Source organism: Zasmidium cellare (assembly GCF_010093935.1).
Source record: "Zasmidium cellare ATCC 36951 unplaced genomic scaffold M409scaffold_8, whole genome shotgun sequence".
Classification (NCBI taxonomy): Eukaryota; Fungi; Ascomycota; class Dothideomycetes; order Mycosphaerellales; family Mycosphaerellaceae; genus Zasmidium; species Zasmidium cellare.
In genome coordinates this window covers 84,605-104,867 of record NW_022986952.1, presented here as the reverse complement: position 1 = coordinate 104,867, position 20,263 = coordinate 84,605, and the positions used below count along the sequence as shown (strand labels likewise).

At 54.5% G+C, this 20,263-nt stretch overlaps 7 protein-coding genes across 7 annotated transcripts; 3 read left to right on the top strand and 4 right to left on the bottom strand.

Annotated features, from left to right (window-relative positions):
* Positions 1-419: 419 nt before the first annotated feature.
* On the bottom strand, positions 420-3,526 carry M409DRAFT_51744 (uncharacterized protein; the record flags this gene model as incomplete). The annotated part of the gene is made up of 3 exons (XM_033811892.1): positions 420-3,199; positions 3,267-3,340; positions 3,399-3,526. 3 exons carry the CDS (start codon positions 3,524-3,526, stop codon positions 420-422), a joined length of 2,982 nt encoding a protein of 993 aa, XP_033670850.1.
* Positions 3,527-5,186: 1,660 nt separating this feature from the next.
* On the top strand, positions 5,187-7,844 carry M409DRAFT_64367 (uncharacterized protein; the record flags this gene model as incomplete). The annotated part of the gene is made up of 1 exon (XM_033816045.1): positions 5,187-7,844. The coding sequence occupies one exon, from the start codon at positions 5,187-5,189 to the stop codon at positions 7,842-7,844; it is 2,658 nt and encodes an 885-aa protein (XP_033670849.1).
* Positions 7,845-8,310: 466 nt separating this feature from the next.
* On the top strand, positions 8,311-8,787 carry M409DRAFT_64366 (uncharacterized protein; the record flags this gene model as incomplete). Its single annotated transcript, XM_033816044.1, has 2 exons — positions 8,311-8,446; positions 8,510-8,787. 2 exons carry the CDS (start codon positions 8,311-8,313, stop codon positions 8,785-8,787), a joined length of 414 nt encoding a protein of 137 aa, XP_033670848.1.
* Positions 8,788-8,887: 100 nt separating this feature from the next.
* M409DRAFT_64365 (uncharacterized protein) lies at positions 8,888-10,244 on the bottom strand (the record flags this gene model as incomplete). The annotated part of the gene is made up of 2 exons (XM_033816043.1): positions 8,888-9,591; positions 9,656-10,244. 2 exons carry the CDS (start codon positions 10,242-10,244, stop codon positions 8,888-8,890), a joined length of 1,293 nt encoding a protein of 430 aa, XP_033670847.1.
* Positions 10,245-11,652: 1,408 nt separating this feature from the next.
* M409DRAFT_19572 (uncharacterized protein) lies at positions 11,653-12,291 on the bottom strand (the record flags this gene model as incomplete). The annotated part of the gene is made up of 1 exon (XM_033805002.1): positions 11,653-12,291. The coding sequence occupies one exon, from the start codon at positions 12,289-12,291 to the stop codon at positions 11,653-11,655; it is 639 nt and encodes a 212-aa protein (XP_033670846.1).
* Positions 12,292-12,665: 374 nt separating this feature from the next.
* On the bottom strand, positions 12,666-14,677 carry M409DRAFT_64364 (uncharacterized protein; the record flags this gene model as incomplete). Its single annotated transcript, XM_033816042.1, has 5 exons — positions 12,666-13,716; positions 13,766-14,214; positions 14,340-14,490; positions 14,544-14,573; positions 14,640-14,677. The coding sequence occupies 5 exons, from the start codon at positions 14,675-14,677 to the stop codon at positions 12,666-12,668; spliced, it is 1,719 nt and encodes a 572-aa protein (XP_033670845.1).
* Positions 14,678-17,134: 2,457 nt separating this feature from the next.
* M409DRAFT_19570 (uncharacterized protein) lies at positions 17,135-19,287 on the top strand (the record flags this gene model as incomplete). The annotated part of the gene is made up of 3 exons (XM_033805001.1): positions 17,135-17,218; positions 17,278-17,306; positions 17,361-19,287. 3 exons carry the CDS (start codon positions 17,135-17,137, stop codon positions 19,285-19,287), a joined length of 2,040 nt encoding a protein of 679 aa, XP_033670844.1.
* Between the last annotated feature and the right edge of the window lie 976 nt (positions 19,288-20,263).

Sequence of the window (20,263 nt, the reverse complement as noted above, 5' to 3'; positions counted from 1 at the left end):
TCCCACGAGATTTTGTGATTGATGAGTGAAACTTATGAATTATGTAAAAACCGCTCGCTCGTTCGGCGCAGGATATCTTTGGAGGATTGAATTGAAGAGAGAAAAAAGACATTTGTCAACTAGGCTTCGTTCTGTCTGGGTATCTTCCTCCTCGAAAAAGTCTTTTCATCAAAAAAGTAAAGTAGTCATCGTCGTGAAGGGTCGAACTAGTCGTGGGGTTCCAAGAGAGGTCGCCAACGGTTTGTGAGAGCTCGGTATAGTGAGGTCTCTCATGTTCGAGCCGTCCCAAGCGGGCTCATGTGATCCAAATGAAACGATATTGCAATCATGTGTGTAGCCTGTGCGTATGATCCAGCCGGTCAGAGTCCGCACGTGCCGGCCTTTCAAGGTTTGATCAAGTCCATTGTGTATTAAGGGTGTCATGAGTTGAGAGCAATTGCTTCTCGCTCTTTCCCGTTGAGGCCATCGGGCTCGCTGACGGTCACAGTGCTGGCCACGATCGAGCTTGCATCTTCAGGGTTGACTTGCTTTTCCTGCTCGGCACCAGCAACAGTCGATCCCTTTTCGTTCAGCCCATTGATGCCAAGGCCTTGCTCGTCGCCCGATTCGTCTCCCGCGTCAAGCTCTGCGCGGCCATCGACGGTTTCTTCCTTCAGTGCTGGAGGACGTTCGCGCCTAGCTCGAGCCTTCGAAAGACTGATGGTCTTCTGGTTGTATGTCGTAGTGACCACGCCAGTATCGTCTCTGTCGATTGTGGCCTTCATGAGAGCGGCCATCCAAAGTCGTCCTTCTTGACGAGAGTTGACGGCGAAGTAGTGCACAGTCGGTTTGGTGAAGGTGACACCCTTGGCCAGACCAGCCTTGGGCGGTACAAGCTTGAAGATGAAGGTGCCTTCGTCGTCTTCATCGTTCTTCGGGGGGTGATTCCTGAGGTCCTGTTGGGCGATGGTAGGGAACGATGCAGTAGTGGGGCTAGAAGGACTTCCTCCAGCTCCAGTGACTGTAGCAAGTACGCCGGTGAGCGTCTCGTTCGCCGCGGGAAGGACTCTATGGAAGGAAATGTCGATGAGGCCCTTCTCCTCCGTATCGTCAGTACTGTAATAGTAAGACAAACGGCGGCCTCGAAGAATGAACAGCCGTGTCTTCCAAGTAGCCATCAAGGACCCGCTCTTCTTCTTCATCCAGCCAGAGTAGTCACAGGTCAGCATCTGCTCATGAGGCGTCTTCTTCTCCAGACCACGTGTGTACGCCGAGGTAGTCTTCTTTGACTTTGCTCGCGGTCTCTTCGTGCTAGGAGGTGGCGGCGGCAGGAGATTGTTGCCAGAACCCGTTGATTCGCGTGTAATGGCCGTATCGGTTTTTGTGATGTCCAGGCTTCGGTTCTCGGTGCTTGGCGTAGATGAGCCCGTGCCTGTCCGTGTTGGAGAGCTGACTTTGATCGGTGACACCACCTTCTCGTCTTTGGTGATCGCATCACTTATAGATCGCTTTCCGGTGAATTTGGCCTTTGCCTGAGAGAACATGCTGAGGTTGATACCAGAAGGACTAGGAGTGGGCTTCTCGCTAGACGCCTCGCTGGCATTGTCTTCAATCTTAGTCGGGCTTGCAGCGATTGCGTTGAGCGATTGTTTGCTGTCAGAATCGAGTCTCGTCACCACGGGGCTAATCGGACTGGCTGCCGATGTTTTCGATGAGCCGTTAGCGCCTGGTGTGGTTGCAGATCTATAGCCTCCAAACTTCTGCTTTACCGCATTCATTGCGTTGACGTGATGCGACGATGGGACAATCGGGCTGACGGGATCTCGGTATCCTTCAGTGTCAGCGATGAGCCCTGGATGCGCGCCATTGCCCAGAACGCTGCTGTTTCTTGAATGGACTGGGCTGATGGCGGCCGAATTGCGCTTAACCAAGACACTCCTCCTGTTGCGTGTCTCGGCTTCGTTGGAAGAGAAGTAGCCACGATCAAGGTCGCTTGGGGACGAAGGAGCCACAATGCTGGACTTGCGCTGCGGAAACTGCGAGTCGTAGCTTGTGGTGTGTCCATGCCGGCCATTAACCGGCTGTCCAGGTTGCCATTTCTGATCGATTGACGGCTGCTTCCTGTGGCTCAAACGATTTGCACCGTCCGTGGATGTCGAGTCGATGCTGGAGTGTCTGCGAGAGTGGTTCATGTTGCGAACGCTCTGCGCAGATGGTCTAAAGGTGTTCTCTGGACGTGCGGAAATCGCCGTCATACTTTGAAGTGGTGATACGCCCATGCTATCGCGCTTGCCCATGGTCATGGACGGTGTCGCCGAGTGCGAGATGTGGCGTGTTTGTAGCGTGCTGCTCCTAACCGGCATGGGAGGGGCAGTGTCTCCACTCGCTCGCTTGGTGGTAAGTGCTCTCGGCAGAGAAGGAGCTCCAATCGTCGAACTGCGGTTTCTACCCGAGTCGAATTTGTTGCTGTCGTCCTCCAGCGGGAGCGAGTATTCTGAAGCGCTTCGTTCTGCATCCTGTGCGGGTGAAGACTTGACTTCGTCTTGTAACGCTTTGATCTTGTGCCACGTCTTCAACCTTCGCCCCACCGAACCAAGCTCGAACTCCTTGATAAACAGGCTGTTCTGATCCATTGCCAGCAAAACCTCCCCACTGATCTCTTGCTCGATGAACACTTCGCAATGCGCCTTCTCCACACCGTGATCCTCGAGGTATTCGGCCACACGTGCTGGACTCCACCCCATTACCTCATCTTCACCGTGCGTAGCTTGTTCTTCTTCATCGGTCTCATGGCCGGCAATATAGGATTGGCGTATAAGTGGGGGCTGAGATGAGTAGGCGCTGCTCACGGTGTCGCGTTTGTTTCCGTTGGCATAGGATGCGCGCGGCGACTTCATGTCGGTGATATGCTCATCGATGACGGAGAGCGTCTCGCTCATGACCGGGGAGTCCGAGGTGATTGTGAAGCTTCTCGCGCCTGCTGTTGCGGGACCGGGCAAGGACGTGCGCAGGACCGTTGACGCTACTGGAGGCTGCGGGCTCATGACGTCCGAATCGCCCGTCTGAGCGGCGGTGGGTGCGGGTTGTTGCGGTTTGGACGAAGCAGCCAGGGCGGCGACAGCACCCTGCGCGGCAATGAGCGGAGCATTGTTGGAGGCGCTATTTGGGCGGAACTTGTTGGGCGTGGTCAGCGTACCCTTGGGGGCAGGTGTGGTATAGACTGCAGATGTATGTCAGCGCCATGTCCCACGCTGCCGTCAGCGCATGATATATGCAGAGTCGCGTACCTTCAGGGAACAGTCCGTTGCCTCCGCTGGTCAGATTCCGGCCGAGGAACCAGCCATCGCCAAAGTCGTCATCTCTATAGAATGTCAGGCTGCGCTTCCCACGTGCCTTGTCCCAATTATTGTCCACCATACCTCTCGATCAGTTCCACTCTGTCGCCTTTGGCCAAGGTCAACTCGTCGTTGCTTCTTGCGTGGAAGTCGTGCACGACCAGCAGGAGCGTGCCGGGCACGGCCTTGCTCGTGCCGTTCCTCGTCGCCATGGCGGAAGGCAGATCGCGACTGGGTCTTGCGCGGCGTCGGCGGCAGCGTCGGCGGTGGTGGTAGAAGTTGTGTCGGCAGCGGCGGGGCAGTCAACACGGTCGGCGAGCTACTGCGGCAGCTTGATGACCACCATTGCACGTGCAATCAGATGGTAGCGGTGGCGGCGGATGGGTCGAGACGGCGATGGGCAGGCGGGTGTTGTGGGCGACTGTTGGCGTGCAGGGCTGCTTGCTTGCTTGTTGCTGGGAAGAAGCAGGCGATGTCGATGGGGCGAGTACGTGCCAGCCGGCGATTGGCGTGGATGTCTTCAGGAACACTGGCGTGGTGCAGCAGCCAGCCAGAGCGGCGAGAGCGGGCCGCCGATGGACGAAGGGTGGTGAATATTAGCAGAGATGCTCGCCGGCGATCAGCAGCAGCAGAGACTATAGGTGAAGGGCAGCATCGTCCTGCTCATGCAGCACCTGACTACGGGACTATAGCAGTAATAATGATGAATGCGCTGCGGAGAGTCAAGCAGTGCGGCTCGAATCTGCCCCGTCGGCTGGACCCATCGCAGGATGACTTGCCTTACTCGCGCGATCAAAGCTTAAACAACGTGGTGGAGATATGGATGGGGATGTTTGTGTCTATTTTGCTTCCAGCAATTGGCACAGAGTTTGGGTGGCAGTCTGTTTAAAGGCTTCAATGCTCCCGGCTGAACTTGTCGCCGCGGAATGCGTTCTAGAAAACGACGAGGAAGAATCTGTTGCGAGCCGTCACATTTCTGCTGAAACCGTCAAAGCGTGCGTGCCTCTTTCCCCAACCGTGGGCCAGCCGTGGCACGTCGATCATCTGGCACAGACGTCGCGATTGCGCTCTGCTTCTTTCTGTAGCTTCTACACGCAATATCTCCTTGCGCTGCCAATAAGCAATTCCACGGGTACATCTCCAGGCCTGGACACTGTTTTCGCCAACACGATCCAAGAACCGCCGAGACAGTCAATCTCCGCGACAAGAGTACGTTCGAAAGAGTCGCGGCTAGGAACATCCCCTGTCACGACCCTACTTCCTATGTGAGGCTCAGGGCGACTTCGATTTCTGATCGCATGCCTTCCACCCACCACCGTCCCATGAAGGCGCTACGAGAGACCCCGCGAAAGCATTGTCGTCGGCGATAACGGTCCCATGAAACGAAGGCGCATAGACGGACCCGTCACCTCGAACCAGATCGCCGAAAGCAACAAGACGCTGCAGATATTGGCGGGCAGACACAACAGATGGATGACGGGACATACCTCTCCACCAGCTCGCGGAGGAGAAGATCAAGGGCAAACGGCGGCGACAGGGGTGGAGGTGACCACCGCAGCGGCTACCCACAGTAGCGGGACCAGGTCAAACGCGACTGCCACTTCACATGTCGAGAGTGAAGCAGGCACGGCCGCCGTTCCTTCTACAAACGGCAAGAGCGTCATGTCAAACGGCGGCCAGCAAGTGCAAGAGCGACCTGCCTCGACGACTGCCACCTCAAATGCGAGAGCGCCCCCACCACCGCCGTCACAAGCAACCTCAACACGACCGGACCTGGTGCAGTATGAGGCGCCGCTGAGTGCAGTGAACGCATCCGCTCCCACGGCCTTTCCGACGCCAGGTGGAAGTAACGGGCGGAAATCGGTCGACGTGATGGCCAGGCAAACCGCCCAACCTTCGCTTCCCTCGCCAGCTTCCAGCGATGACTCTCCCACCTTCGCCGCCCAAGCACTGCGTCGAGGCAGACCGTCACGCAGCTCCATAGGTGCCATCGCTGCAACATCGCGGTCTGTGGCGAATTCGCCAATCGTACCGCATCAACCAAGTCCTCTGCAGCACAACATGCATGTGCCGATGCCAGGACCTGGCCACCCTCACCCGTCTCCTGCCCCACCAATGCCTCAACAATTGGCCCAGCTTAACCACATCCAGAGTCCTATGTTGCAACATCACCAGCAACAACATCCCCAACAACATCAGCAACAACAGTACCAAGTGCACCCAACCCATCGGCACTCAATGCCCAATGGAGTGCAATTACAGCAAGTTCAAGGTCCAAGCCAACCTATGCGCACGCCCCCAGTGCTACCCTCCAATGCTCCATCAGCTCGCCAATTAGCGGCCTCTCGAATACCGGCCCAGGATCTTCTACGACAGCTCGATGACAAGGAGGCAGAAATGAGGCAGTCAGGCACGCTCTCCCCAACAGACAGTGGCCGCATTGCACTTCTGCGGGAGGCCGTACAAAAGAACGACTGGTTCTACCAGGTGCTTTCTCAGCTCTTCTGTCTAAGAACAACCAGCCCTATGTTGCTACCTCAATCTGTTCGGGATGCTGACAGCAGGTGCTGGGACTACTTGGACATCCTCATCTGCCCAAACGACTCCATTCATCAAGGTCTCGTCGAATTCTTCGCCCACTTCCCCGAGTCCATCATGGCAATCTACTCGGACCGAAGCGATGCTCGCGATATCTATGATATGAGAGTGCAAGCAGTCAAAGCCTGCCTAAACAAGCTGCCAGATAACTGGGACAACGTTGTTCGCGCCTGCAAGAAAATGTGCGCTCCGCCGTTGGTGCAGGATCTTCATGATATTCTCAACTTGAAAACCCCTGTTCTGCAATCGACCGCTTTCAGGGCCATCGCGCGGATGCTTTACGGAAGCGCTGACTTGGACTCTAAGGGTGTTCAAGCCATTGAGAATTTCCATCATCTCGACCAGGATTCGTTCTACCGTTACAATTACCGCAGAAGTCCACACGAGACGAAACAGGCTTACAGTGTCCTCACTTCAGTCTTCCAGTCATTTCAGTCATGGAAACAGCACTTCCACGGCCATGCACCTAATCAGCGCCTGCCTGATTTCCCTTTGCCACAGCAGGCAGTGGAGTTTTTCCAACGGTTGCCACCAGGCATGGTGTATGCACAGCAACCAATAGCCCATGCTCATAGAGCATCTCTGCCGCAAGCGCAGATACAAGCGGTACAGCAGCAGCAACATCGAGTCTCAACACAGTTTCAGGCCCCAAATGGTCGGTCCAGTCCACTTCAGCAGCAGCAAATGCCCGCCCAGCTCGCCCAGCTGCAAGCCCTCGGAGCGCAATTGCAGGCCGGTCGATCTGGCATGCAAACCCCTTCGACCCACATTCAAGCCCAGGGTCCGAAAACACTCTTCCCACGCGCCGAGGAACAACCACGACCTCAACCAACGAACCCAGACTGGGCTCGAAGCGGCTTACACCAATCGCATCTTCGCAGCCCCGATCTTGGTCCTGTCGAACTCAAGCCTGGCGCTCCTCGGCTCTACCGAGACGTCGTTGGCTTTGGCGTCCCTCCCACGAGGCTTAAAAAGAATGTCTTCATCGAGACTGTCACATTCTCAATATCTCAAAAGTCCATGGATAGGATCGCGAAGACAGAAACGCCTCAGAGTATCGGAGGACCCACACGTCGGCATATTTCAGAGACTTCACTGCTGTACCGGCTTCGATGCTCAATGATACCGCGAGGGGGATTCCGGAGCGAGGGAGCCTGGGTCACTGCTGACAACATCTGGCCTGATGACATGTATTTCGAGCTCAATGGTACCAAACTCGAGACCAGGCGGAAGCTCCACCATGGGCGATACCTCCCAATCGACTTGACTGCTTTGGTGCGGCTTGGAGAGAACAAGCTTCGATTTGGCAGATCTCGCAACAAAAACGAGTATCGGATGTCGGAATACGCTCTGGCCATTGAGGTTGTTGGAGTGACGACCCATGAAAAGATCAAGGACAACATGCCTCGCGTGTCAGCTGCAGACTCTCTTTCCGCGATCAAGAAATCTTTGTCCGGGGCAGGCGAAGACGACGACGACGAGTTGGCAGTCACCTCGAGTGCGTTAACGATCAAGTTGTTTGATCCATATTCTGGATGCAAGATCTACGACATTCCAGTGCGTGGGAAGGATTGCTTACATCGGGACTGCTTTGACCTGGAGACCTTTCTCGAGATGTGCAAGCGTCAAAACCCTGGAGGGCCAACAGTGATCGATTGCTGGCGATGTCCGCTATGCCGTGGAGATGTTCGACCTCAAATGCTCGTCGTCGATGAGTTTCTCGTCCAAATTCGTGAGGATCTCGAAAAGCAAGGGCTGCTGAACACCAGAGAGATTATTGTGAATGCGGATGGATCGTGGAAACCAAAGGCAGAGGAGAGAACCGGCGTACGGTCACCAAGCTTGGAGCGAGAGGAGAGAGGCAGCATGGCTAGATCAACATCTGCTGCTGCTGCTCCTCCCGTACCCATAGACGTGATTGAAATTGATTGAGATCACAAAAGAAAAACGGCGTTTGGGGGCACAGATGGAACATAGGCCTCTGGCGAGGCGTTCTGCGATTGGGGATTGGGTTGGATAAGTCTTACAGTGTTTTTACTTTCATGCTCTAGAGATACCACTTTGCGAGATGGCTTTCTGGCGTTAGGGGAGAAGCATGGTATGAATGTGCAGAAAGGGGATTCCGGTCTTGCTGTTGGCTTTACGTATATATACCCAAGAACAACAGAGCTGTGGAGAGGGCAATTCCCGGTATCAATTGTCTAGAAGAAGCAGAAGTCTCTCCATTTCCCTTCCACTGCCTCTGAAGTCGTCGTTTTAAGATTATGGCCCGAGCGTCACTTAGACTGCACCTCCAACCTCGAGCTTCAAAGTTGCGCTGGATGACTTCGACACCTCATCAACCGCATCCCCTTCGCCAACAAACCTTGACCTCGACGACAATGCTATGGCCGCAATAATGACCTCACCATCTACGAATCCACGAACCCCCAACCCCTCCGCCTCACCGCTCCCCCTCTCCGCCAGCCAAGAAGCCCAAGTCCGCGAGCTATACTTCAAACGCGTCCGCCAGAAATGTGCCGACGAAGTGCGAGGTACGTCTTCCACCATCCATCCCTCCCTCACAACCCACCCTCAACCAACTAACCTCTCCGTAGATTTCGCCGCCTGCTGCACCCACCGCACCTTCACCGCGACCTTCATGTGCCGGCGCGAGCAAAAGGCCATGAACAACTGCATGATGCAGTACGCGACGCAGGCGGAGCAGGATGCGGCGCGACGGGAGTGGTTTGAGACGATTGATAAAAGGAGGGAGGAGAGGGAGGCGAAGGAGGTGAAGAGGCGGGAGGATGAGAGGTTTTGGAGGGAGTGGTGGGATAAGGATTTGGGGAGGAAGCCTGGACAGGGGAAGAAGGAGGAGGGGGAGGGGAGGTAAGAGCTGGGTTGTGGATTTGGGAGGGTTGGAGTCCGCGCTGCGAGTTTGGTGGGATTATATGGGCGTGTCTGTCTGTCTATGGGGCGGTGAAGGTGATCATTTACATCGCCAGCCCAACACCGACCCCTTGGCCTCTAGCCTCCACCATCTCCGGCTCGACAACCACCGAGCGCGCAATCCCAGCTCGCGCCTCGCGCATCTCCCTCTGCCGCGCCGGACTCTCCCTCGTCATATAACTCGGCGGCGCCCCGCCCTCCTCCCTCACAGCCTCTTCATACGTCGGCGAAGGCAACGCGGGCGTCTCCGGCGTCACGGGCGACGGCACAGCCTGCCAGTGCAGCAGATCCGGATTCGCGCGCACGCTGTTCCGCCAGCGGCCGTACGCTGGAGGGGGGTTTGGCAGCTCTTCGGCGTCTTTGTCCCAGGGTTCTTGGGAGGCCATCTCTGCTCCTGCGGTGGGTTGGGCGGGGAGGGGGTCTGCGTGGATGCGGATGTCGTCTGAGGAGAGATGGACTGGGATGGGCATGTTCGGGATGAAGTCGCTTTCGCCGGTCAGTGTGGGCATCGCACGCTGCTGCTGTTGTTGCGGAGGGTGTCGATGATGGTGGTGGTGCCGATGTCGGCGCTGATTGCCATGTCGAGAGACTGCTATGAAGAGCGGTTGCTGTGTTCTCGATCTCTTGCTCATGAAGACAAGCTGAATGATGGAGTAGGCGAAAACGATCGTAGCCAGACAGATCCCAAGGACGAATAAGACGTGAAACGTCGTAGTGAGACCAGACGCCGTCGTGGCGATGGTGACATCTACACTCAAAGCATTAGCATCCATCACCCATCCCATCAAAGTCCTCATCGGTATAGAACGTACAAGTCGCAACAAGCGCAGCCAACAACAGCGCCGCCAACAAACACAACAACCCCCTCGACCCCTTCTTCGCCACCACAGCTCTCTTACTCCTCCCCTTCCTCGTCCATCCACTCGCCGCACTGCGCTGTTTCCGTACCTGTCGTTTCTGCTGCGAGAACGTCGCCAGCGAAGGATCGCTTAGATCCGGATGATTGAGGGCTGCGACGGCGCGGGTGTTGAAGAGGGTGGATTGGTGCGTTGACTGGATATGAGGGGCGGCGTTTCCTTGCGGATTGATGAATGTTGTGTCGAGGGGACTGGAGGTGTAGTGCGTTGAGGAAGGGCTTGGGAGAACTTCCGCTTGCTGCTGTGTTTGTAGCCGTGGCGAGGGGCTTGGGAGGACTTCCGGCTGATGCTGTAGGCCATGTGTCTGGCCTGGTGGAGGATACGTCGGCGTGGTAGGCGAGCTCTTGACAGATGCGACTCCGCCAAAGACCGACGTGCGAAGGAGGTTGCGGACGTTATCCTGAACTCGCGAGAGTCGTGATGGGCGCTCGTCTTCCAGGATGCCCGCTTCGAGGGCGCTGGAGTCGGGGAGGGGGGAGTGCATCGTGTTGCGTGCTTGGATGTCGATGGTTGGGGTCCTGATATCTTCTTCTTCGACGATGACGATCTTGTCTGTGTCTTTCCAGCAGCAGAGCAGAGATGGCGTCCGTCCGAATCTTTGAACCATTTGAGGGTTGGGAATTTGTTCTGCTCTGATCTTTCTCTTCACGCAGATGGCATCCCTTGGATCGGGCGGCGGAGCGGAATGAGCTGATAGAGAAGGATAATCTGAACAGCAGGTGCAACGAGGGAGGAGATTGCAACGCAAGGCACACACATGCACATCCAACACGAGAGAAGAAGAAACAACGAAAGACGACCCCTTCAAGAAATACAAGAGTATGCATGAAAAAAATAAACAAACCCCATCTACCCTCCAAGATCCATCCCTCTCCACTCCCTCCCCTTCGACACAGCAGCCTCGAGACTCTCCCAGCTCATCACCAAACGCGGTCGCAAGCCCGTGGCCCAGCCCGCAAGACGTGAGGTGAGTTTGTACCTTACAGAGAACCTCGCCGGCAACCTGCAGCTCCGCGCAGCCTATCGATTGCAGCAATACCACCCATCAGCAGACACACGCCAGGTCGCACCGCAGTGCTTGCGTCGAGCAAGGGCATCCATCCAGGCGGATATGTCGTTCGTCTCCGAGTTTCCTGCATGTTCGACGGTCCGTCGCGCTTTCGCGGCCGCATGCGAAACGGGGTTGAGGGGGAGTCATTGTTGATGTTTCAGATGCGGGTGTTGGGGAAGTGGTGTAGGAGGAGGTGCAAGAGGGTGTGAAGTGTGAAGTGGGAGCTCTGGCACTAGCGGGGCGTTTCGTGTTGCAGGGATTTGGGCTGAGCGCTTGCTGGCCAATCATGGGCTTGGGACGGGGATTTCTGAGGATTGGTTATGCACGATGCACGCAAGAGTTCGGTACCTGAGTGTTTGTGTGTTTGGGAGGGTGTGGAAGGGTGGCGGTGTGTGGTGGACAATGGGTTTGTTATTGGGCGTGTTTCAGCTCAGCCGCGAGATGATGGGCATGAATTGCGTGGGATATTTCTGGGGTGGTAGGTATATGTGTGGCAGTTGATGGGGATGTGAGGCGTTCTGGATGTGGCGTGGGTCGCATTGGGTGAGGTGAGGGGTCCGTTAGGGACTTCAGCGATTTGCACTCATGTTTGCAAAAGAAGGTGGCTACAGCGATGCAAGCCTCTCTTGATTGCGTTACTCAACTTGCGTGTTGTTGGAGCCTCATACCAAATCAGCTGCATCAAATCGTCAGCTTTATACTTCAGCACAGCTGTCCTCGACTGCTTACCGATCCTTGCTCCTGCACTCGACTGACAGTGTTCCCTCATGCAACTGAACATTTGATTTGCTCTGCACTTCACGTTCAGGTGCTCCTCAAGCTCAGTCGCCGACTGATAAAGCTACAACACTTCATCGTCCTCGTCACCACCAGCCTGAACTCTGTCTTCAGCATGCTCGGCGGTAGTTTGCTGATCGTCATCCCACGGGCTGCGATCAGACCATTCTCCATCCGCGAGTTGACCCTTGAAGAACAGAGCGTTTGGCGGATAGTAGTCCCTGAAGTACGCCGGTGTGAGCATGTCCACGGCCTCGTCCATCTGACCGGCGCTCGCTTTCTCGGTGGCCTCAGCCAGCAGACGGAGGATGACGTGAAGATGGTTCATCTCGAGTGCCTTCTTGTCAGCACGGGCAATCAAAACGCTGCCCACGCTATCCGAATACTGTGTCTGGCTGTCTGCGTTGCCACCCATGAGCGTGCTGGCACTCGGGTTCGGATAGAAATCGTCCGTCTCCTTGTAGCTGTATCCGTGTAGGGTCCTCGCGCGGCCGGTGCGAGGCAATGGCTCGTATCGAAGCATTGACGGCCGCATCTTGAGAACGAGCAGAGGAATGCCAATGCAACTGGAGAACAGGCTGTTCTCGGCTTTAGTGAAGACGTCGTGGGTGTCGAGCAGGTTGTACGTGGAGAACTCTCGGACCTTTGCGCTCTTGGCGATCTCGCCGCTGCAGGAAATGCGGATGGCCTTGATGCGCGACATCTTGCGTGTGGCTGTGTCTTCAGCGTTTGTGTCGGTGGAAGTGAAGCGAAGCAAAGACAGAAGAGGCCACAGAGAAAGCGGGAGTCACTCCTGAAGTCGTTGTCGTGCCTTCCTTGGACGTCAAACGGCAAAGCCTAGCTCAGAACCTTATTCCCACGTCAGTCGCATATACCCTCACTGCACGCCCACATCGCTCACCTACGCCTGATGGTGGAAATGGAGAGACGCTCCTTGAATCGGTAGTCTCTCATCCATATTTGCTGTGGAGACATTTGCGATTCATCCTCGAAAGGGCTGTCGCGATCGCTGATGCAAGAAACTTCGCGCCTGTGGAATCGTCAGCAACATGTGATCTTCACGACCAAGTAGTCAACTCACAGCGAGGCGGTGACATCGTCAATGTTGAAGCCAAACTCCTCGAGAGTAAGTTCTTCATCGTCGGGATGTGCCCAGCGGCAGCAGACGAGTCTCCCACCGACGCCATCATCGTTCCCTGCAAGGGTGGCATCCATGAAACGAGCTGCTTCTGGGACGTCTTCGGCCGTCAACTGTCGATGGCGAGAGAAACCGTTGATGCGCCTTGCGTGATCTTCTTCCATGTCAATAATTCGTGCCAGGCATGCAGCCAGAAGGTCTGAGTCCATCATGCTCTCCTGAATGTGGAGTCTGCTCGGTATCATAAGCGCTCTTCGCCGGACTGCGGAGTCTCGACACTGAGAGGCAATCAAGAACAGCGGCAGGAGCACGCTATGGCTGAGGGAGAAGGTGCGCAAGGGCCCGCCTGGTTGACGCGGCTGATCCAGATAGTTCTCATTGCCTTTAAAGACATGCTCCAGATATTGCTCGATCAGCCCAAGGATGTGAACATACTGAACTCTGAAACGATCCCCAATTGTCTCGGTCCGATCGTGCCATGTAGAGGCAAAGAACCAAACCACAAAGTACTGAATCTCCAAGAGTAGGCGAACTTGGTGGCTTTCGTGCTGTGGATCGGTTGGCATGGATGCAAGAGCCGAGGACCAAGCAGCTGCGGAACGCTCATGCGCATGCATCTGATCCAGTAGTTCTGGCTCTTGACTGAGGTCCAGAAAGCGACAATGTGCCTGCAGAAGACAATTGATTTGATCCTCATCCAGACGCGAGGTGTCGACTTTGCGATTTAGCTCGACCTCAGCTAGCCTGAGGAGCTTCCCTCTGGCGAAGTATCTTGCACTTGTCAAGGCATCCAAGTGAAGTTGGGCCTCTTCTAGGCTGTGGAAGACCTTGGGTAAGGGTGACAAACCGAAGCCATCGTTTGGCGCCTCACCGACAGAAGCGCGAAGAAACGGTTCGCTTTGCCCAAACATGGTGGCGTCGCCATCGAGGCGCACATAAATCTCGGTGAGCAGATCCATGGTCGAGCGTGGTTCTGCTTTGAGTTTGATCCTGTGAAAATGTCAGGGTGTTTGATTTGACCTGATAATGTTAAACTCACCTTCTAGACTCTGAGTCCTCTGGGACTTGCCCATGCAAATGCTCATACAGTATGCGGAGGCCTGTCCGCAAGTGAAGAATGCCCAGGAAGTTATTACCATGGAGCAGTTCAAAGCAGATGAACATCAGACACGCTAGTAGAACGACTTCAACAGAGTTTCGCTTGATCTCGTTCCGGCTCTCGTTGATGTACTTTTGGATGTGGCCCACGGAACGAGAGTACTGGTCCATAGCGAACTCAAACTGGACAGGCTCATAAACTGGCATGACAAGTCCCGCAGGCCTACCCGTGCGGGCCTGATGCATAGATCCGACGGCGACAATAGCACATGTCAAAGCTGGCTCTGAATGGCTGAGCTGAATGGCGACCGTCTCCCAAGTGGTTGTAGTCGCACATCCTGGCAGGAAGTATAGTGTCTGCTTGCGGAAGAAGTCAAATGCCTGTGCTTCCTAGAGGAGTGTTAGCGCTCATGCCAAAGGCTTAACATATGGGTAGCCACGTGGGCTAGACCTACGACCGCGTTCATCCCAGCCGGGAAGGATGCTATAGGCCTTGGTACACTCTGCAACTTCACAAGGCTCTCGTCTTGTGGCAGCAGCGTTCTGTCCTGGTAGCTCTGACCCTGGAGCAATGCCAAGCTCATCTCGTACCCCAAGCAATGACGGCCAGTTGAGGAGCACCTCCGGCAAGCAGGGCGTGCCTCATCGCACTTGATTCGTCGTATTCTGGGAACGAGATCACTATTGGATCCTCCAAATCATCTCAGACTTTGCTTTACCTGCAGGTGCGACAGCCAGTTCGCGTCTTTCTGTGATGCGAATCGCTTCAGTCAATATGTGTGTTGTCGAACGGCTTCGACAGAATGGCAACTCACGCATGCTTCACTCGCTTTCGTGCCACGGGAACGGTCATCTTGGATGTGCTCAATCTGCATCAACCTGAAGTCGTGGCAATCCATTGTCGCTTGTTCAGAAGCCATCTTTATGTGTATCATTCCAGCTGATGTTAAAGTTCACGACAGGAGAGGCTGAGGCAGAGAAAGCGCATGAGCCACTGTTTCCTGGTTTGCCAGAGAACGAACGAGCCAATCACATTGCGTATAATCGACCCACCCTGGAATGGGATTTGACGACATCCGTTCCAGATCCATTGAACTCAAAATTCAGGAGGGCTCTTCCAGCAAAGACTTCCCTTTCCACTCCATTATGCAACTCTCGCCCAAGGAACAATGCTTGTACGGCCGCTTGAATCAATATCCAGGTGGCAGTGACGCGCACGGGACTAAACGACAGCCCTTGGTCTGCAGCCACACATTCTCCTCGACCTGCCCTATGGCGCTATTTCAGCTTTAGCGTCTCTGGGTCGAATAGTCGTGTAGGGTGCAGTGCCAGCGCCTGCTATAGAAAAGACCTCGAAACTGCAACATGTTGCGATCGATGTTGTTCAGTCCCTCGTCAACCGAAAGATTCGTCATCTCAATCCACCATGCCAGGACTGGATCAGCAGATTGCTCACAGAGGACTTCTATCCATCAACCGTGACGAGAGTGCCGTGCGGTACCAAGTGCTCTCTACCACCCCCTGATGCATCCGCCCAGCCTGGGATATCTTGATGTCGAGGCCGAACCATACCATGTTGGTATCTTCGAAACGACGGGCCTTGGGAATCACCTTCCGAAACCCGGGCATAGCCGCTTGAGCGGACCCTCTGGCCTGAATCTATGGGAAAGGCTCACTGTCCAGTATTCTGGCTATGCTTCCAAGTCTTCGCGGCCAATCCTCCGTTCGGCGTGGTTTGCAACGACAGCAATTCCTGCTCTTGATTACGCCACCATCACCTGGGCCGGTGCGACCGCTGAAGACCGGCAGTCGTTGACATGGCGTGTGCCAGCAGGATAAGATGATCCAAAATCGAGCAACGACAAAGATATAGTGAAAGATTTGCCGGATTTGTTTGATGCTCGATACCAAAGCCGCAGGGGATGCAACTTCTTTCACAAGCAGCCACATGTGCCGGATCCTTGACTGCGACGTTCGTATCTGCGGGTTTCGCAGCACACAAAAAGCCACGAGATCACCCCACAGCGGTGCCTAATTTGGGAGTGAAATGAAGGCAGGATCAATAAAGATGGCGATGAGCCCTCACCATCGGCGTTGATTTCGGGGCCCAGTGACGAAGCAGGGTTGATGTCAAGTTCTATGCATAGGCATGACGAAGCATCCAAACGACAATCGCCAAGAAGCTTGAAAAAGGACCAAGCGAAAAAGCATAAAGCGATGGCGACGTTTTGCGATCAGGCCATAGCTGGGACAAGACGTCCACCAGCAATCGTGCTGCACCATCCAGGTAGTCGATTGTCGGTCTCGATGGGACAACTCGTCGAAAAACATGCGAAAGCTCAGCTGAACAAGCGCTTGACCAACACTTTTCATCGAGCTGGGGGTACCAATACCGAAGCAGCTCCCTGAGACACAATCAACTGCCGACCAAGCTCAAGGCATGGCTCGTACACTGGTCAGTAGCTTGATGCCAAAGTCTGGCCAGGCCGGCTGAGTTCTTGGACGAACGGCTGAAGTCTTGACGTCTGCAGGCGATGGAGGGAGCGGTGGCCGATGTGCGCTACAGAACTATGATGTTCTACAACTTGCCGATTGGTCTACCACGACAATGGACGAATCACTTGGTTGATAACAGAAGCACGGCAACCATGAGGTTCAAAGAGAGTTGAGGATCGACGCTTGCATGCTTGTTGGACTTCATCATGAGGCCCTACATCTCTGATCCTTCCCTGTAGTTATTTGCGCTACTCGTCGAAGCGTAAAAGGGCCGTTGGGTGGTGTGTCTCGGTCGGCAGAGAGACGCCAGCACCAGAAGAAGTCCCCTAAGCCAGCCCTATGTAACGATGTTGGTGTCGACGAATCACATCGGCGTGTATCTGTGCGGACCTTCACGGACATAGAGCGGCCTTCCGTACACAGCATGGCTGTGCCAAGGTGCCTCGTAGAAAGCGGCATCCCGATCGACTAGCTGAACCTTCCAAGAACATCCACTACGGGTGGAGCCGAGAATCACTCCTGACTAACCAGGCTGAAAGGATTCGGGATCTTGCACTACATTGCCTCACATCGGGTTTTCGAGACCCCCAATGTTGGTAGGCAGCACAGTTGCTCAACAAGAAGACTCCAGCGTTCAAATTACTCAGCCTCGAGCCATCTCGTAAGCTCGTTGGACCGACTTCAGCTCGTATCGGAAGGTGAAGTCAGAACGTCTCGGCAACTTTGAGCATTCTTCTTAACAGGAGCCTCCCCTGAGCTGCTCGCTCGCTCCGAGAACAGAGACGAGGCTTGATCTTTTGCGAAACTCGCCACTATGAACACGCCGCGAAGCAGCAACTGCGACCTTGCAGCCAAGAAAAGTAGGGCTACCTCATGCACAAACTGCAGACAGGTCAAGGTGAGTGTAACATTGCCAAATCACAGCTCTTGCAATACCCCACTGACATCTCACCTCAGTTGAAATGCGACCTTAAGGAAAAGTACCCGTAGGCAATACCCATCCGAATACAGCACTTTGTGCGACAGCTTATACCTTCTAGTAATCCATGTTCACGATGTGCTGCAAACCGTCACGAATGCCGAACCGATGCCTCTTTTAAACGAGTTCCAGCCAGAAGCCGGATCAAAGATCTCGAAAGCCAGATCGACCAGTTGAAACGTGACCGCGCCTTTAGCCAAGCGACTTCAACGACTTCAATAGAGCACACGCCTGAACTCGAACGTCGAAGCTCTGAGAATGGCCCTGCCAACGACCACTTGACAACGTATGCCATCTCCGAAGTGCTCTCTCGTGGCTCCCCGAGCAGTTCTGATCTCAGTCGGACGGAAACACGGTGGCTCAACCTCGTAGAATTGGAAGAGCCATTACACTTCACTCTTGGAGGGATCTCGATACCGTTCGGACACGCCGTGGAACTCTTTCAACATTTCGAACAACACTACTTCCCTCACTTTTGCATACTCGAACCCATCACCTCGCTTAAGCGGTTATTCGAGGAGAGCCAGTTCTTATTCCGGGCCATCATTCTTATTGCCGCTCGAAGTCACGAAAGGCATGTAACACTGGTCGATAGCTGTCGACCCTATCTCGACAGACTCCAGTTGACCATTATCGCTGAGGCTGTTCCATCGCTGCTCAACCTACAAGCACTCTTACTACTTTGTGCTTTCCCTTTCCAGGAGTCATGTCCTCTGTACAGAGATTCCGGCTGGACGCAGCTGGGCCTGGCCATTAATGTGGCGAGACAAATGGGTCTGGACAAAGGCAAAGATGAGGCTCTCTATGGAACTGGAACCGTACCGGACTCTTTGAACCGTCACGCTCGTCACTACCGGAACATGACCTGGATGAAGTGCTTTGAGCTGGATGTTCAAATGAGCTGCTGGCATGGGCATCTTCCTTCGCTTGTTGGCTCACAATTTGTGAGGGTCACTGCGAACTTCTGCGAAACAACACCATCACATAAATATGCCGCCGTGGTAAGCGTGGATGTCGAGCTAGCACAAGCCCTTGCAAGTCTCGAAGATCCTGCCCAAGCGCACAGTAAACCTGTACGGACATTCGTGGAGAGACTAAATGTAGTTAAGACCAGGTGGTCTGCGGCATGGACTCTGGACGCTGAGCTTGAGCTGCTGATTGCAAAGTTGTATCTCTATGGTGCATATCTTTCTGGCCTGGAGCTTGCACCTAGAGGTGATGATAGCTTTACCTCAGAAACACTACAGGCGACCCGGATCATCGCAGTTCAGTTGGCCTCGCTCATCACCAACCTCAGCGCAGATGGCCAAGCGAATGCGCTCAAACTTGGCTTTCTCCAAAATTACGACCCTTTCCCGGGTCGTCCCAAGCACCACATGCGAAGCGCATTCTACACGGCAATTGTACTGTTCAAGTACCTCGACGACGACCACAGAATGACCGAAGAAGACAGAGAGACAGCACATAATGCCTTTGGAAGACTCTATCAGATGTTCTCGACTTGTTCGTCAACCAACGGCGGCACAGATGCCATGAACGCAGCACGCACACTGCAAGTGATCGGAAAGGCCATCGGGCAAGGAAGAGGGCACCTCAAAGCTCACGTCACGACAAGAATGGGTGCTTCGTTGGTGCACAACGCTGTTTGGCTTGCGAGCCAAATACAAGCCCAAGAAGCACAACAAGCGAACGAGAACGCCCTTCGAGTATCGCCTTTACCGCCGAGACTTCCAGCATCAGAAAACGCTTTCCTGATCCCGCCACATACGCAGCCATACAACGTACCTTCTGAAGGCTATAGTAGTTCGAACTACGCCGCCACGACCGCTGCTTTCGAGGATGCCATTTTCAGTGCGCCAGTATGGGACGGCACAGCAGTCAGTCTGCCAAACCCAGATTTTGCGGGCTATGGGGTTTGGGATAACAGTCTGTTTGACAATTGGCAAACGAGTATGCCGTATCCGCCTGGAGTTGGTACCTGTACATAGATTGATACCCGAACATTATTTGACTGTAAAGTACATTTCGTCGTTTCAGACAACCATTGCATCCGTGCTACCTTCAAACAACTGGAAACACAGTTTGACTGTGATTGGCGCCTTTGAAGAATACGATTATCAACCTGAATCTCTGACATTTCTCTAACACCCCGTCATCGCACAGATGCCTCTTTACACCTTTGTCACCGGAAATCCCGCATCAAATCCCGGACTCTCAGCCTTGCCACCTCCCACCTCCCACATCCAACTCCCACTCGCTAACTTTCACTCCATGTAACCACACTTGCAGACGTCACTTACTGAAAATAGCAAGAAGCAGAAGGATTGCTGGCCGTCCCTCGAAGGGCTCTCGTCTACGGGCAACTTATTAGCGTGAACCATTCGCCACGGCCCCGAAACAAACGCATGCGCTTCTGCAGAGGAAAGTCAGCAAACAGAGTTTGGGTCTTCCTGATCCTTGAGGAGCCACGCCACGTTTTGTGAGGGAGCCCTAGGTGTTCCATGACTAACGTTCAAGTTGATCTAGCTGGATGTGGAGAAGTCTTTTCGGTGCGGAGTGGAGGCGGTTTCCGGATTTCGCAGTTGTGGTTTTGCTGGCGGCTTGCTGAGTTTGGAAGCTGTGCGCTTTTTCCACGACTTATATGGTACTAGCGAGCGAACATCAGTCGCTTCGTGGCTGCTTTGGGTCAGTCGGGAGCCTACTCTTTGTCAAGATCTTGCAGGTCCGCCTGATGAGAAACTGTTTCCTTCCTAAAGAACTTTGTTCATTTCCCATCCGTACACTATCTGAGTGAGGATGAAACGCTCCCGCGAGTCGGCACCAGAATGCGAGTGCCAACCCGCCCCCTCGATCTTCAGACTCTAACCAAGGCACCCGAGCCTTCTTTCCTGCAGGATCAAGAACGTAGGTGAAGGCCGATCGCTAGAACAGTTCCACGGATCAGACCGCGAAGTTACTTTTCAG